Consider the following 16,788-nt stretch of genomic DNA (forward strand, 5'->3'; position numbering starts at 1 on the left):
CACTTAATATGTGTCCAAGGATCCCAAAAAAGGCACTGACGAGAACTTATTACGATCATATGCTCCTTAGAGCCATGGACGGTGCCCGGGAGGGGTCGCTGTCCAACAAGTTCACACAAACTAAAGACTTTTACCATCTCGAAAGTGTCCTTGATGCCATTTCTCCACAACTAACCAGGAAACTATTTCTCCAATGGAGATATGGAACGCTTCCCCTAGCATCGTTCACAGCATCCTGGTCTTCTTGTTCCTCTTCAGAAACTTGCCCGGCTTGTGGACATTCAAAGGAGAATGACGTTCATGTTGTCTTCTTTTGCAAGGGATACGAAAGGAGTAGAAAATATTGGCTAGTCCCCTTGCTCAGGAACCTGGGATTCAGAACTTTTCTACCCGCTTATAGAGTCCTAAAGACAGATCTATCCCCCACTCTAGTATTTGCTCTATCTAAATTCCTATCCTCCATGTGGATGTCGATGTCGACGTGTAAAAATGATGTGTTAGGAAACCAGAAGTCTTGAGACAGTCCTAGTCTTTTATGATCTGTGATCGAAATAAAGATTAAGTAAGTAAAAAAAAGTAGTGCCAGCATCTTTACTGCTAAGATTTTAGTCAGACAGGCTTTCCCTATAGTGCAATTGAGATAAGGTTGTGCCCTAAGTCCAACTTGACTTTCATTGTTGTATGCTGCCAGGGCCCTTAGTGGTGGAGTGGTATTAATTTTTTGCAGGTCCATGGTCTTGGAAAGTAATCTAGTCTGTTTTTTCATTATACTTTTTATTGCAGCGAACGTAAATGAAGAAGTATTTAAAGTGGTCAGGTCGATTTGTAGGGTTTCTGCTGATATCCTTAAGTAAGTAGACCTTGGATTGATTTTATGTTTGAAGATCTCTTGCAAAATAATTTTCAGGGTACCCGGTGTTGCTGTGATGCATCTGTGATAGTACTTTATAAAAGACCCCATACTTGACAATGTGATGCCCTCCAGGCCAAATTCAAGTCTCACCAAGGGTCCCCTGGTATAACAGGGCAATTTGAACACTCTTTTGTATATTTTTAGATGTGATTTTTTGATGGTGTTGGTGAGTTGACCTGGAAAGGTCTCACTGCCGTAGGTAATACTGCCCTGAGTACCTTTCTAATTGGTGCTGAGGAAGGACTTTCAAGGGCTGCATGTAGTTGACACAGTCTTGTGGTTATCAACGCTGCCTTGTTCTTTAAGTGATACTTATGTGTTGTTGATGCGCCATTTGCAGAAAACCATGTGCCCAAATAGTTCTCGGATTTGGCTCCAAAGATTTTTAGGGGACCCAGGGACCAATTGTTATTTATTTTTTGTAGCGTCCTTCCAAATGATAGAACCTTTGTTTTTGCTTTGTTTACTTTCAGTTTATTTACACTATTGTATAGGTGAAGAGAGTTTAATGCTCTCTGGAGTCCTATTTCTGAATTGTCGAGGACGATATCGTTCGCATATTGCAATATTGTGATCTTTGTGTTACCGACTTTTGGGGAGAATAGATTAGCATTGGTGAGCACCCGCGACATGTCCGCTGTGTATAAATTAAACAACATTGGAGCAAGGGCGCATCCTACGACAGTGTAAGGCACCAGCAATGTACCAAGCTATGGTGTCGGGCCTCAGTGACAGTATTAGGTTCAAGAGGCAATGCTGGCCCCGGTAACTACGTCAGGCACCTGGCAACAGTTACATGAACCTTGGGGCATTGTCAGGCCCCGGTGATGGTGCCCATGAACATCAGGCCCATGTGACCCCACAGTGATAAAGCCCCCTCAGTAGTGTTAGACCACAGTGATGGTGTGGAGCTTCAGTAAGGGCAACATTTTCTTGTCCACACTGATGATTATGGAAACAGTGATAGGGTCAGGCCTTGATGATAGTGTCGGGCACAAGCGCCATTAAAGGTGAGATGCCCCGTGAGGGTGAAAGTACCTGGTTATGGCTACAGTGATATTGGTAGGCCGAAAGTACCTGGTTATGGCTACAGTGATATTGGTAGGCCCGGTGACAGTGGCAGGCAAGAGTGAAGGTGATGAAGTCAGACCTTGAATGACCATGTCAGACTCCCAGTCATGATGTATCCAACCGTCTGTGATGAGTGTCAGGCCCTGGCGATGGGAGACTACTCTACAACTACAGTAGGGATATTCTTCGTACACAGCTTGGGAGTTCTTTTTCATGCACATTTAGGGTTAAACTTCATGTGCATTGCGAGCTATTTTTCACAGATAGAGGTCTATTCTTTCGATACAATAGGGGCAATTCTTCATATATAGGAGCTAATTCTTTTTGTACAGCAGGGCTATTCTTCGGGTTTTATTATTCATAGCAGGGAATTTAGCCTTCATGTACAGAGGATACTACTCTTCATGTACAGTAAGGATATTCTTTGCACAGTAAGGCTTGTACAAAATAATTCTTCATGTACAGTGGGGGATTTCACATAGAGATGAGTGGCTGTTCTTCATGTACCATAGGGGCTATTTGTTCATAAAAGGGGATATTCTTCATGTAGGCCAAGTCTATTCCTCATGTTTGGAGGAAGATATTCGTCATACACTGTTGAAGAGGCAGTCTTCTTTTACAGCAGATGGGTAATCTTTGTGCACAGTTGGATGCAGTTTCTTATGTTCAGCTAGGAGCTGATCTTCATGTACAAATGGGGGGTATTCTTTATGTACATGGGGATAGCCTTCACGTATAGTCCTGGTGATAACCCAGCGACAGAACTTAGTGGCAGTGTCAAGCCCAGGTAAATGTGATGGAGCGATGCTCTGGTGATTGTGTCAGGCCCTGATTATGGTGTCAGGTTCCTAGCAATGGGGTCTGACCTCAGTGATTGGGTCACCTCCCACCCACGTGACTTTGTCAAGCCATGCTTAACGCCCAGGTAAAGGTATCAGGCTCTGAGTTAAGAACCAGTTGCGCGTTATGCCCGGCTCAGCCTCAGACCTGGTGTTAGTCCTCTGATGGTGCCAGCGCAAGAACTCAACAAAGTATGGCCTTTGATGTTGATGTTAAGCCCCAGGTTTACTTTGTGAGGCCATAGTAACAGCCGAAGTGACAGTCAAGCCTCCATACTGTTGTGCAGACCCGGTGAAGGTGACAGGCATTAGGCACAGGTGACTGATGTTTTCAGGCTGTGTGATGGTGCGCGTATCTGGTGACAGTGTCAAACACTGGTGATGATGTCAAGTCCCCAAAGACTGGGTCAGGCTTCAGTGGTAAGCCAGCTAATATCATACCGAGGTGATGTTAAGCCCCCGTGGAAGGCGTCAAGAAGATTAGGGTGACACTAGTGACAGGGCGCAATGGCGGTGCCTAGGTTCAGTGAAGGTCCAGTTGCCGGTGTCAGCACGGCTGTCGGTCTCGGTGACGGTGTCAGACCCCGATGATGGTGTTAGGCCCCGCGATGGCGCAGATGACGGTGACTAAGGGTTTTGTGTCTCGTCTGGGCCGGGTGAGGCCTGCCTCTCTCTCGCTCTCTCTCTGGGACCCCGTCCAAAGTCAGCTAAAAATAACACAACATCAGCTGCCCGGGTCGCGCGGGGGGAGAGAGAGGCGGGGAGCACGGGAGAGGACAGCAGGCAGCCGGGACTGGAGAGCCGACAGACAGACACCCGGGAGGAGGCTTCAAAGCCCGGGGAGCAGTGAGACAACTTCCGGAGCAGCGGAGAACCCGGACACCGAGGGTCGGGCCCCCTCCCCGCAGCAGAGCCGCCTCGGATCCCGGGCCGCCATGGCCTCTTCGGCCGGAGAGTAAGTTCGCTCGTCAGCCTGGCACCGTGACAGGTGCTCGAGGGCCGGGGCGGGGGGAGCCGAGGCGCCGCCTCCAGGGAAAGAGGGAGGGGCGAGAGGAGTAGCCTGAGAATTTCCGCTGCAGCAAAAACAACAAACTGTCACCCCAGCTTATAGCTTAAGAACATATATATATTGTTCAACTCAGCCGGGCCCCCTACTCCACATGTGAAGAATGGCCCGCGCTGCCTGTCCACCAAAATCACTATCCCTCTACACGAAAAATGGCCTCCGGGACACAAACTCCCCAGCAGTGGAAGCATTGCACATCGCTGTATTTCAAAATTTACTTAATTGGAAGCTTCACTTACAGCTGTTCTGTACAAGAATAGGCTCCCTCCCGTAAATGCGTAGCCGGGCCTTAATTGAAGAATAGACCCCGCATGTACCTTTCAAGTGGAACATACACAATTGAAGTACCCTGACAATGATACAGCAAAATAAGCGTTTCCCTGTCCATAATAACTAGCACCGTCCTCACTGCACCTTAAGAAATGCTGTTCTAACACGAATAGTCCCTGGTATACATGAATGCTTCCCGTAGGGTGACCAAGCTGACATGGAGGCAAACTCAGGGCAGGACTGTAGGCATTCAGGGCAAGGGATCAAAATTGAGGACACAAATTCAGGTCAATTTCACGGACACACCTGAGGCGAGGCCATTCCCAGCTAATTTTATCAGTGTATTTGTTTACAATTTTTTTTATATCGCATTATTTATTCACTGTGCTTTGCATGTGATCTGAGGTGGCGTTGAATGTCCTGGTTCAAAAGTAAATTGATGTACTTAATCATGGTGTCAAGGTAGGGTGACCAGGCGTCTTTGATTTCCCTGGACAGTCCCGGTGTTAATTTGAAAGGACTGTCCAGGCGTCCCAACGCTTTCCCTCATTTTCAAGAAATTCCCCGGTTTTTGGGACGAAGGTAAAGTCATTCTGCAAAGCAGTATTATAACTTTTACTCTCCTTTTAAGAGACGCCTCACCTTCTAAGTTGATTTGCTTTATTGAATTGAATGACCTGTTTCTTCGCGCAATAAACAGACCACGCAGTGTTTAAGCGTAAAAGGCCATTTTATTAGACCAGGCTGCGTAATCTTACATAACAATAACATCAACAACTAAATAACTTCAAACCCCCAGAACACTTCACTTCTCACCCGCTTCACCCGTTCTACATCATCACGAACCACTCCATGCCCCATACCGTACCTCATTCATATCCACCAATCACCTGTCATCCTGCCCGATCCTTGTGACCTTCCAGTCATGCATCTAGCTGCCATTCAAACCCCCCCCCCACGGAATGGGTGCGCCCACTTTTGACCCCCCTCTCCCTTCAAAGTACCGCCTAGCGCAGCTCTGGCCTAAACTGGCACGCCATAAAACCAACCCGCAACACCCCCAACTGCAGGGCGGGTGGGTGGCCTTCGCTAAACCCTCCCGATGGTGCCAGGCAACAGGAAGAGGAAGTCCCCTTCCTCCCCTGTGCCTTATACCCCCCACCTAACTCCTCCCCTTCCCCTGCCTGTCCTATCCCTGCGCGAATGACCCCGGGGGAAGACTAGTCTGCGACTTTGCTTCCCCCGGGGCCCGGCATCGCGCAATAAACAGACCACGCAGTGTTTAAGCGTAAAAGGCCATTTTGTTAGACCAGGCTGCGTAATCTTACATAACAATAACATCAACAACTAAATAACTTCAAACCCCCAGAACACTTCACTTCTCACCCGCTTCACCCATTCTACATCATCACGAACCACTCCATGCCCCATACCGTACCTCATTCATATCCACCAATCACCTGTCATTCTGCCCGATCCTTGTGACCTTCCAGTCATGCCTCTAGCTGCCATTCAAACTTCCCCCCCAAGGGATGGGTGTGCCCGCTCTTGACCCCCCTCTCCCTTCAAAGTACTGCCAACCAGGGATCCCCCTGTAGGGCGGTTCCCTGCCCCACCCCCCACAGGTCCGCTGTCCCTCCGCAAACTGCACCCATCCGCACTCACTCCCTGCAACACCATATCGCCTCATTCCACAACTTGCTCACCACATCTCTCATCTCCATCATATAGTATGCATTCCCCAGTCGAGACAGGTGCACTCCGTCGTCCCTGAAAACTAAAGGTTCCTCCAGTCAAATGCCTCCGTGTGATATCACTTTAATGTCCTTGTCCCCGCAAAAAAGTCTCATTGCCCTGTTGAGTTTTCTCCGTGCTTTCTCAATTGCACCGTGTTTCATTGCCCCCTCCACATTTTCCTGGGTACCAACTCCGTCCAGGCAATGCAAGTCCCTGCAAGCCTTGACCTCAATACCTCCAGATCCCTCTGCATCAGCTGCACAAGCGCCAAACCTGACAGCTGCACCAAATCGTTTTCTCCCAGGTGAATAATCAACAGGTCCGGGCATCCTTTTTGCGGGACCATTTTGCGAGCAAGGGCAGTAGTGCCCCCCCATCGCATGCCTCCTTTACCCCACCAGTGTATCTCATGTAAATGTCCTTTCAGTCCCAGTTTACGGCCGTACACCTGCTGTTCCGCGTACTTAGATGCCCAATGTACGAAGGAGTGCCCCACAATCCAGGTTACCGTCTTGTTCCCTGGTCCGCCCACGCAACCTACGAAAGAGAAATATGTTAGCACAAAACCACAACCCACGTTCCAGCCAACCGACTCCCCTCAGGACCGACTCACTTCCTCACATACCTCTCGCAACAGCGCGACTTCCATCTCCCAATCCTATCCCAGGACCACCCCAAGCGGGCCGCAGCTGTCGCAGCCCCAATACGAAAGGAGTGGGTCCCAAAACCAGATGCCTCCAAACCGAGCCCTCGCAATGCCATGCGCAATACCGCTAACAACTGGCCAGCCGCCACTCGTGCCCCCGATGCATGACAGAAAATTTCACCTTGCGTCACACGTGCGGCCCCCAGGAACCCCCGCCATTCGGCCACCGGGCACACATCCCCGCCATCCGCCTCATTCAACCACACCCACTTACCCCAACCCAACTGATCCGTCTTGGAGTATCCCAACCAAATGCCCAAGCTCCCCCCATCCACACGAATCTCCTCAAACACCCTACCGGCCCGCGTCCTTGTGCCCAACAATTTAGAAACCCGAAACCCACCAAAAAACATCCACACCATACACAACCGAAAAATCCTCACTTCAAAAAGATCATAGCAACACTCCGGCAACGCCACAACCAGCCTAACCAACAGCTCAAACGTAACCGCCTCCCGCGGTCTACCCTCCCCCCATCCTACGCTCCCTACCCCAACCTCGGAGCATCCTGCTCACAATCACATCTTTTGTTGGATCTAACCCCAGAAACAAAGTACAATAAAAGGAGATCCCTGCCAGTTTCCCAGATATCGTAGCCGCAGTCAATCCCTTATCTATACAGCACAGCACAAAACGCTTCACGCCCTGTTCCACCTCTGACCGGTCACACAGACTTGACTCCTGACTCCACCCCATGAATGCACCAAACTCTGACCATGCCAGCCGATATGTCCTCTTTGTGGTATCAGCAACTGAACGCTCCACCAGGCCAATCATCCTCACTCCCCCAAGGCCCAGATGCCGTCCAGCAGCTTGGTCTTGCACATATCCGCTCCCGGTGCCAGGTGCCGGAACCGCTGCCACTGCGAACGAGACAAAGCATCCGCAATGTCATTATTCGCCCAGGGACATGCTTAGCCCTAAACACCACATTCAGACGCAGGCAAGCCAGCCTGAATCTTCGCAACAAACGCAACACTCTCAGGTCCCTGGCCCTCTGGCGGTTCACCAGCTCCACCACCGTCATGTTGTCGACGTGGAAAAGCACGGATCTATTCCGAAACTCACTCCCCCAAACCTCCAGTGCCACCAGCAAAGTAAAGAATTCCAGGAAAGCAATGCTCCTCCCCTGTTGCAACCAGTGAGCAGGCCAACCTCCCGTCCCAGAAGATGCCAAACCCTGCTGACCCAGCTGCATCCGAGAAAATTTGACTTTGCCAAACCGCCCTTTCCTCATCAAAGTCCAGAGACACCCCGTTGAAGTCCGTCAAAAATGTCAACCAGGTCCTCAAGTCAGCCCGCACGCCCATGGAAATCCTGACTCTGTGGAGTGGAAGCACTGCCCCCGACATGGCCATGCCGAGCCGCCTACAGAATGTCTGCCCTGCCCTGACTACTCTACATGCAAAGTTCAGGAAGCCCAACAGCTTCTGCACCGCTCTTAAAGCAATCCGCTTCTCCTCGATCGCCCACCTGAGACATGACAGTATCTCAGTCACCTTGGCCCCCGGAAGGCGCGCCAGCCACTGCACAGAGTCCAACTCAATCCCCAGGAACGTCAAGCAACAGCTGGGACCAGCCGTCTTTTCTGGCGCCAAAGGCACACCGAAGTGGAAAGCCATCTCCTGGAACCGCGACAGGGCCCTGCCGCAATCACCAGAATCCGCCCTACCTAGGAAGAGGAAATCATCCAAATAGTGGGTTACCTCGCGGCACCCACTAGATCCCACCATTGCCCACTGCAGGAAAGTACTAAAGAGTTCAAACAAGGCACATGAGATGGCGCACCCCATGGGCAAAACTTTGTCCACGTAGATGGCCCCCCCAAACTGCATTCCCAGGAGCGAGAAATCCGCCTGATGTATAGGCAGCAAACGGAAGGCCGACTTGATGTCGCATTTCGCCAATTCAGCTCCCGTCCCGCACACCCTCACCAAACGAATCGCATCATCCACTGACGCATACAGCACCCTCGAGTCCTCCTCTGCAATAAAGTCGTTTACAGATTGACCCTCCGGCCACGAGAGATGGTGAATCATCCGAAACTCCCCCTCCTCTTTCTTCGGCACCACCCCCAGCGGAGAAATGATCAGGTCTTCCAAAGGCCAATCGGTAAACGGGCCAGCCACCCTTCCTTCCTCAACCTCCTTCAACAGCTTAGCAGCTACCACTCCCGGCAATTTCTTTGCAGACCGCAGATTGTCTGCCACCTACGCACCCTGGGACCCTGATAGCCTACCCTAAAGCCCTCCGTGAAACCCCAGAAAAGCCGCGCCGCCGCCTCCTGGTCCGGGTAACACGCGAGCCACGGGGCCATCACCTCCACCCTAACCGGTGTAGGCGCCCTTCTGGCCAGGCTGGCCCCGTCCTTTGGCATTCCGCCACTGTTCCGAGGGGGTGACAAGTGTAAGGCACTGAGTGAGGGCATGCTTCCCGCCGCACTTGGAGCACTCGTGCTTGAACTTACAGGGGTACCTCGAGCAGTACCCCCGATTGTAGCTCCAACAGGCCCCCGTCGCATAACCTCCAGACTTCCCGGGCTGACCAGTGGTGAGGTTATTGGGCACCACTCCTCCCCCCGCCCCACCGTGGGCAGGACGCGGCAGAAAAGACTGATATGCCACCGGCAAACCGCTGGCCGTATGTGTGGATGCAGTCGAATGTGTGGACGCCATCCACTGCACCCAGAGTTCCTGGTCCACCTCCCCCCAATTCTTCTCCGGGTTCGCACTAACCCTCACCCTGAATTCCTTGTCATAACTCAACCAGACGAAACCCCCAAACTGCATCTGCGCCTTGCGAATGATATCCATGTATTTCAGCAATGCAATACAATAGCCCTATCCAAATACTTCTCACAATAAATACTGGCATATATTAAGAACGCAGATGTCCAGTTCTCCATCGTCACCGGGACCCCGGGCCGCCTAGTCAGCTCCCATTCCTCCTCCTTTGAGCCCTCCTTGGCCTGGACCTCCCTATGCAAGAGCTTAAAGACATCTACAAACTCATGCTTCCAATCCTCGTCCTTACTTTCTCAGATAAATGCGACCCCAAAGGCATCGCAAGACCCATGTAGGGGAGCTTCCTCGGCAGTTTCACCCCCTTATCGTCCTTATCGTCCCCTTTGTCCGTCTGCACCCCGGCCGTAGCCACTGACTTACCATCCACCTTCTTACATTCCACAGGTGGCTCGCCCGTTGGCGTCTCAGGCTCCCGGATCGACCCCTCCCCCACGCCCACCGACCTACACGCCTTCTTCCTACCCCCCTTTTGACCGTCATCCCAGGCCGACCACCAAGACCCCTCACCTGTGACTGCGGGCCGCAGCTCCCGGGGCCGTTCTGCGGGCGTCGACACCTTAGCCGCCACCGCCTTGTCCTTGCCTTTCGTCGTCGTCTGGGCCTGTAAAACACCAAGCTCGCTGTTGTCCACCCAGCCGGCTGCGTCATCCCGCACCTCCCCCTCCTCAAGCTCATCACTCTCGTCACCATAATCCAACTCCAGCACTGGTTCCACTTCCACCGTCGCACTCAACACGTCCTTCACTGCCCTCTTCACGCCTTTCTGCATACCAACTGACACACGCGACACATTCGACACAAGCGCCGCCTGTCCCGGGCCCGCAGAGGAGAGACAGCCGCCGCGGACCGCCCTACTGCTTCAGTCCTGCGTCTCAGGGCCGTCTTGCGCCCCGCCAGGCACCCCCGGGCTCTGCCGACAGCCGCCGGCTTGGATCCCCACCCGCCCCTCAGGTCGCTCCAGCCTGAGAGGGCCCCAGCACCATCGGGCCTCAAAGCCGTCCTGGCCGTCCCTACACCTGCCTTCTTGCCCCTGGGCTCACCAGCACTCCCTTTCCTGACCTGCCCTCGCCTACTCTCCTCCTCCAGTGCCGCCTCCCGCTCCTCCTCAGAGGTTGGGGTGGGAGGCCCCTCAATCTCCGTCCCCCAGACTGCTCCCACCCGGGCCCTAGTTTGCTCGGCCCACCGGGCCTCCTGCAGCTGTGCCACTATCCTCTGCTCCCTGGCCCTGTCTTCCCAGGCCATGCCCCCCCAATGTGGAAAGGAGGGGGGTGGGCCGTAGCCCAGAAAAAACCCCTCTCGCTGGCAAAACCCACTCTGTACCAAGGCCAGGGGCAAAACCCCCCGAGAGTCAGACGTGCCCAACCCCACCTGACCCACTGGCCCTGCCCCGGCCCAGTCCCGCCCCGAGGGGGCTGGCGTGGGGGCCCTGGAACTGACCGACAAATCAATGGGGGTATCATCCCATTGGACGACTACCTCCTCCTCAAGGCCCTGATCAGGTGTCTGCAGCACACCCCGCTCTGGCTCCCCCTTCACAGCATACCCCTGGGGGCCCAATCCAGGCCCAAGAGCCTCCCCTGGCTCCCCGGCCGGCAACTCACTAGGCCCCGCCCCCCCTGTACCAACTCCCGCCCAGGCGCTTCCTCCGGCAACTCGGTAGAGAGGCCAACACCCCCAGTACCGTCCCCCGGGCCCCCACGCACAAACTTCAGCGGAGGAAAAACCCACGCGGGCAGGCTCTTGCGTTTCCCGCCCCTCGCAGAGTCCTTCAACGTTCCGCCCCTCCCGCGCGCGGCCGCCTGCTGCAAGGGCGGCCGAGCGTCATCCTGACATGCAAATACCGCCGCCGCGACCCCAGCCGAGGCCGCGCGCGGGGTCCTAGTGATGCCCACCCAAGCCTGGTCAAGCACCCCAGGCTGGAGTAGATCCTCCCTGCCCGCCTTGGCTAGAAGCAGTAATGCTGCCCTTACCTCGTCTGCGGGGACTCCCGACATTGTGCCAAAGTGCACGCTTCCCGCTCAGAACTGGAAACCGCTGCCGACAAGCAACTCCCGAACGCTACAAAAACCCAGGCCTACCTAACTTATCCTACGCTCCCTTCGCTAAACCCTCCCGATGGTGCCAGGCAACAGGAAGAGGAAGTCCCCTTCCTCCCCTGTGCCTTATACCCCCCACCTAACTCCTCCCCTTCCCCTGCCTGTCCTATCCCTGCGCGAATGTCCCCGGGGGAAGACTAGTCTGCGACTTTGCTTCCCCCGGTGCGCGGCATTCAGGAAGCATGGGAGGAGGTCAGCTGCCTGCTCGCGACAGAGTAAAACAGAAGGGGGGGGTGGAGGGAGAGGGTCTCAGGGTGGAGGTTCTGCCACATCTTTAATGAAGCTTTGTAAATGGCCGCGAAAATATATATATATATATATATATATATATATATATATATATATATATATATATATATCAAAATTCCACACCGCATCCAAAGACCCAGTGAAGAGACCAACAGCAGGGCAATCATGGAAGACAGCTTTAATTCTCAAACACAGGCGAGTAACAGTCCCAAAAGCCCCCAAAGGGCGAATGCATTTCGGCACGTTGTCTGCCTTCTTCAGCGCCAGGGGTAAGAATGATTCAGGGAGGGTCATGCTTCTAAGGTGAAATACCTGCCCCCACCTGATAGGTTGCTTTGAGCCCCGCTCCTTAAAGGAATATACCTTACACATTCAGCTTCAGGTAGGTCGCGATTAAGGCAAACTCCTACCAGTCCCAGCATGCATTGTTCATGTTTGTTTTCTGGTCGAAGTTGTTGCGTGGAGCGGGTGAGCATTAATACCATGGGGCGTCCTTCTTGACCCATGTGTGTAGAATCTCGCCGTCTCCAATTGTCCTATACCGCTTCACCCTGTTGTTCCCGGGATTGCTGTGGGCTAACTCCTCCCCTTCCCCTGCCTGTCCTATCCCTGCGCGAATGTCCCCGGGGGAAGACTAGTCTGCGACTTTGCTTCCCCCGGGGCGCGGCATTCAGGAAGCATGGGAGGAGGTCAGCTGCCTGCTCGCGACAGAGTAAAACAGAAGGGGGGGGTGGAGGGAGAGGGTCTCAGGGTGGAGGTTCTGCCACATCTTTAATGAAGCTTTGTAAATGGCAGCGAAAAAAAAAAAAAAAATATATATATATATATATATATATATATATATATATTCACACAAGTTGATCCTTCATGCATGAGAGCGCTCCACAGCGTGTGCTCGGCCCAAAGGCTTGATCAAAGCCCAATTATTAATTTTGAAACACAAGGAGGGCGGCACAACTGGATACTTATTTAGAAGCTTTATTACACAAACACTCCACCGACGCGTTTCAGCCTCACGGCTTTTCTCACGGTCAGCAAGTCCCTTTTTAGGTCTCGCACTGCGATTTGCAGGCCAAAGGCCTGCAGTCGCAGAGCGAGTCTTTTGTAATCGTTTCACGCGTTTTACTTTCAAGGAGTAGGCAGAGCGGACAAGAGGCTGTTACGCGCACGCAGCCGGCCGCAATGGGATCAGGTCGCGCGCTCACCCTCTCCTGTCTCTTCTTTCTCTCCTTGGACGCCTCATGCATACACACACACAGCCCCTGCTTTTCGCACAAGCACACACACAGACACACACACGGGCACACGAGCGCACATACACACACACACACATGCACACATACAGACACCAACTCCCCCCCCCCGCCGCCGCCTCCACCCCCCAAGGGTGAGATGTCCCCCCCCTCTTTCCTCGCACTCACCTGAGAGGTCGGCGCGGGCCCCACCGAGCAGCAGGAGGCAGGCGGCGAGCAGCAGCGGCGGCTCCATGGCGCTTGGTCCGTCCGTCTGTCTGACTGCCGGCGCGTGCCCCCTTTCGGCCTCCTATACAGATGCGTGAGAGAACAAGGCCCAGTGCGCCCCTCTTACGCACTGAGCGAGCGCGCGCGTGCCCGCCCGCCACAGAAAGAGAGCACGGACAAGGACCCGGGTCTAATATCAGCTGCGCACGACCCGAGCCCGAGGACAGGGGGCAGACCAGGGCCATGGAAGTAGAAGGACAAGGGCCGCGAGCCCGCCTGCGCTCGTGTATCGCTTTGTGTGAGCACAGAGGCAGTCTACGCTGCCAGGTAACAGTGAGTATTCCCAATATTAGGCATTGCTTTGGGGGTGACCAGACACTCGTTTGTTTTACTTTTAGCGCCCACGCACGCACCACTCACGTGCTTGTTTTACCTTGTGTTCCAGAGCTCTCACCAGTCTCCTTTCATCATTCAAGCCTGTAGACAACTGAGAGCATTTATTTCTGTTTTCTCTCTTTTCGATAGTATTGGTGGAGTTTATCGCTGTAATTAGATGTTCTCTACGTTTTTTGGTAGTGAGGTCTGTTGAGCTGCTGGGTTTCCCCAGAGAATCCTCATTGATATTGTCCGGGTCTCTGCATGTGGTCAGAGAGCGCCTGGGTAATCCTCTAACCACTGTTTGACTGACAGGTCACCCTTGGAGTTCAGTCACATGATAAAATGTGCAGGAGTAGACCCTGCCAGCCTTATACGTGTAACTCTTATATGTGCCTGTGCTCATGGGGTGGGGCTGGACATACAGTGAAGCTCTAAGGCGCGCACGCGCAAGCACTGTGAGGCCCTGACCTGAATCTATTTTAGGGACTTCAGTTTTATTTAAGACTATTAGTAATATTCTTTCTATACATTTTCCCTTCTCTCCCATTCACTCATTATCTCTCTCTCCCTTTCACTCGTAATCTCGTTTTCTGACTATATCTGTCTGTCAGCCCTCTTTCTTTCTATAGTTCACCCTCGTTCTCTCTCGCTCTCATATTTATACAACTTACTAGCTGCTCTGATTCTTCCCCCACTCTGTCCCTTCTTTTTTCTCTCCCTCAAGATTCCCCTCTTCTCTCCTCGTATGTCGGTCTCTCTCCTTCTGTCCGTCTTCTCCCCCCCCCCCCCCCCCCACCACCTCTCTCGTCCTGCCCTCGGTTATGTAAGAAGCTCTCCTTCAGATTTCTAGCAAGTACACACACAAGGGCCCTTACTTAATACACGTTCCGTAGGATAAATCTGTTTCTGGCAACTCCTTGGAAACAAGAATGGCGCAGATCTTTCTATCCCTGGAGTTGAATTTGTAATTTTCAGAACCTCGCTGTCTCGAGCAGAATTCTTGAATATAATTCTTTATTTTTACTAACGTTTACCTGGCAGATAATTTATTGCGACGCTCTTAGCATTTGGAACAGTTCCAGTCTCCCAAGCTGTCCGAGGAATCCACAGAACTAAGGGGCATATTTACAAACAAGAATTTGCAATGCAATAGGTGCCCTCATTTACGTGAGTTTGAGCTATTCACATTGCAAATAACAATGCCTTTTAGTTTTGTTTTCGTTTTTAAAACTTAAATAATAGGCATTGTCATTTATAATGCCAATAGCTTAAACTCACGTAAATGCGAGACCTATTACATTGCAAATGCTTGTTTATCTTGTTGGAGATTTGCCCGAAGTAGCAGTTAATTGTTTCCTTGTATCTGGTGAAGTACATTAGGTAGTTCTGTATGAATCTCGAGATGCATTGTTGACATATTCAGTCTTTTTTAGGTCTTGCCTGGCATCAAGCATGCGCTGTTGCTTGTGTTACATTTTGTTTTGCATCCACCACCACCGCATCCACCACCACCACATCCACCACCACCACATCCACCACCACCACCACATCCACATCCACCACCACATCCACATCCACCACCACATCCACATCCACCACCACATCCACATCCACCACCACATCCACATCCACCACATCCACATCCACCACCACCACATCCACCACCACCACATCCACCACCACATCCACCACCACATCCACCATCACCACCACATCCACCACCACCGCATCCACCACATCCACCACATCCACCACCACCACATCCACATCCACCGCCACATCCACCACCACCACATTTACCGCATCCACCACCACATCCACCAACACATCCACCACCACCACATCCACCACATCCACCGCATCCACCACCGCATCCACCACCGCATCCACCACCGCATCCACCACCGCATCCACCACCACATCCACCACCACACCCACCACCACACCCACCACCACACCCACCACACCCACCACCACCACATCCACCACCACCACATCCACCACCACCACATCCACCACCACATCCACCACCACATCCACCACCACATCCACCACCACATCCACCACCACATCCACCACCACCGCACCCACCACCACCACATCCACCACATCCACTGCCACATCCACCACATCCACTGACACATCCACCACATCCACTGCCACATCCACCACATCCACTGCCACATCCACCACATCCACTGCCACATCCACCACATCCACTCATCCACGCAACGCCACTCATCCACGCAACGCCACTCATCCACGCAACGCCACTCATCCACGCAACGCCACTCATCCATTTGCAAAACGAAAAAGGTAAAACTCTTCTATTGCGAGACCTATTGCATTTTCAATGCTTGTTGCTTTTTGTTTATATACTGCCCCATGTTGACCATAAGGTGGCATTATGGGATACGTAGTTTTACAAGCATTATATTTAAACAATACATTTAAAAACAGATAAAGGACTGGTGTGCTCTGATTGTGCAAGTATAGTACTTAGCGTCCATAGTTAATTACACTTGGGGCTTATTTGTAAGTTCAAGATTTCTTTACTGCAGTTTTGGGTATAGTACCCTATTACAATCAGTTAGAGTTCATGCTGAGTTCCAATTCACTCGAGGTGTATGTGGAGATCCTCTCCAAAGTTCATGCCTTTAGGGTGTTTTGTCCGGAATTTGATTATGAAACGTGATTCCATCTGTCGTAGGAGCCGGACAGTATCCCCTCCTCCTGAAAGACCAGTGCTCCTCCAGGCCTGCAATTTTGAATGCTGGTCCACCCATGCCGTCTTCAGATTTTGAATACTACTTCTTCGGTAGCATGAAGAGTCCCCCAGTTGGACCTCCGCCTCTCTTAGATACATCTGTCGAGGCCACAGGACAACGTTACCGCCCTTATCAGCTTGTTTCACTATAATATCATGATTTGATAACAATTTGCTGATAAGTTGATTATAGCATCTATTTTGCTTGCTGATGCAGAATCTCCTTTTGTTGGTGTCGGTGTACAATTTCTTCAAGTCCTGCACAACAATCTCCTGGTAGGTGTCTAAATTGTCATGTACCATGACTGGTTGAAATGTGGATTTCGGCTTAAAGGTGGTGTTGCACTGGCCTGTGGATTCATTAACGGCACATTCCCCGAATTGCCTGGGTACCTGCTGCTCGTTTTGTAGTGCCCAAATCTCCTCCAAAGA

The 16,788-nt window shown here is 52.2% G+C and overlaps 1 protein-coding gene across 1 annotated transcript in view; it reads left to right on the forward strand.

Annotated features, from left to right (window-relative positions):
* The first annotated feature begins 3,416 nt into the window (after positions 1 to 3,416).
* LOC144823236 (transitional endoplasmic reticulum ATPase-like) overlaps positions 3,417 to 16,788 on the forward strand; it is a 218,436-nt gene continuing 205,064 nt past the window's right edge. The window contains exon 1 of the mRNA XM_078681583.1: positions 3,417 to 3,778. Coding sequence (XP_078537709.1) covers positions 3,432 to 3,778 — 347 coding nt within the window. The 5' untranslated portion in view covers positions 3,417 to 3,431. The remainder of the gene's footprint in view (positions 3,779 to 16,788) is intronic.

This window comes from Lissotriton helveticus, chromosome 1_1 (assembly GCF_964261635.1).
Source record: "Lissotriton helveticus chromosome 1_1, aLisHel1.1, whole genome shotgun sequence".
Lineage (NCBI taxonomy): Eukaryota > Metazoa > Chordata > Amphibia > Caudata > Salamandridae > Lissotriton > Lissotriton helveticus.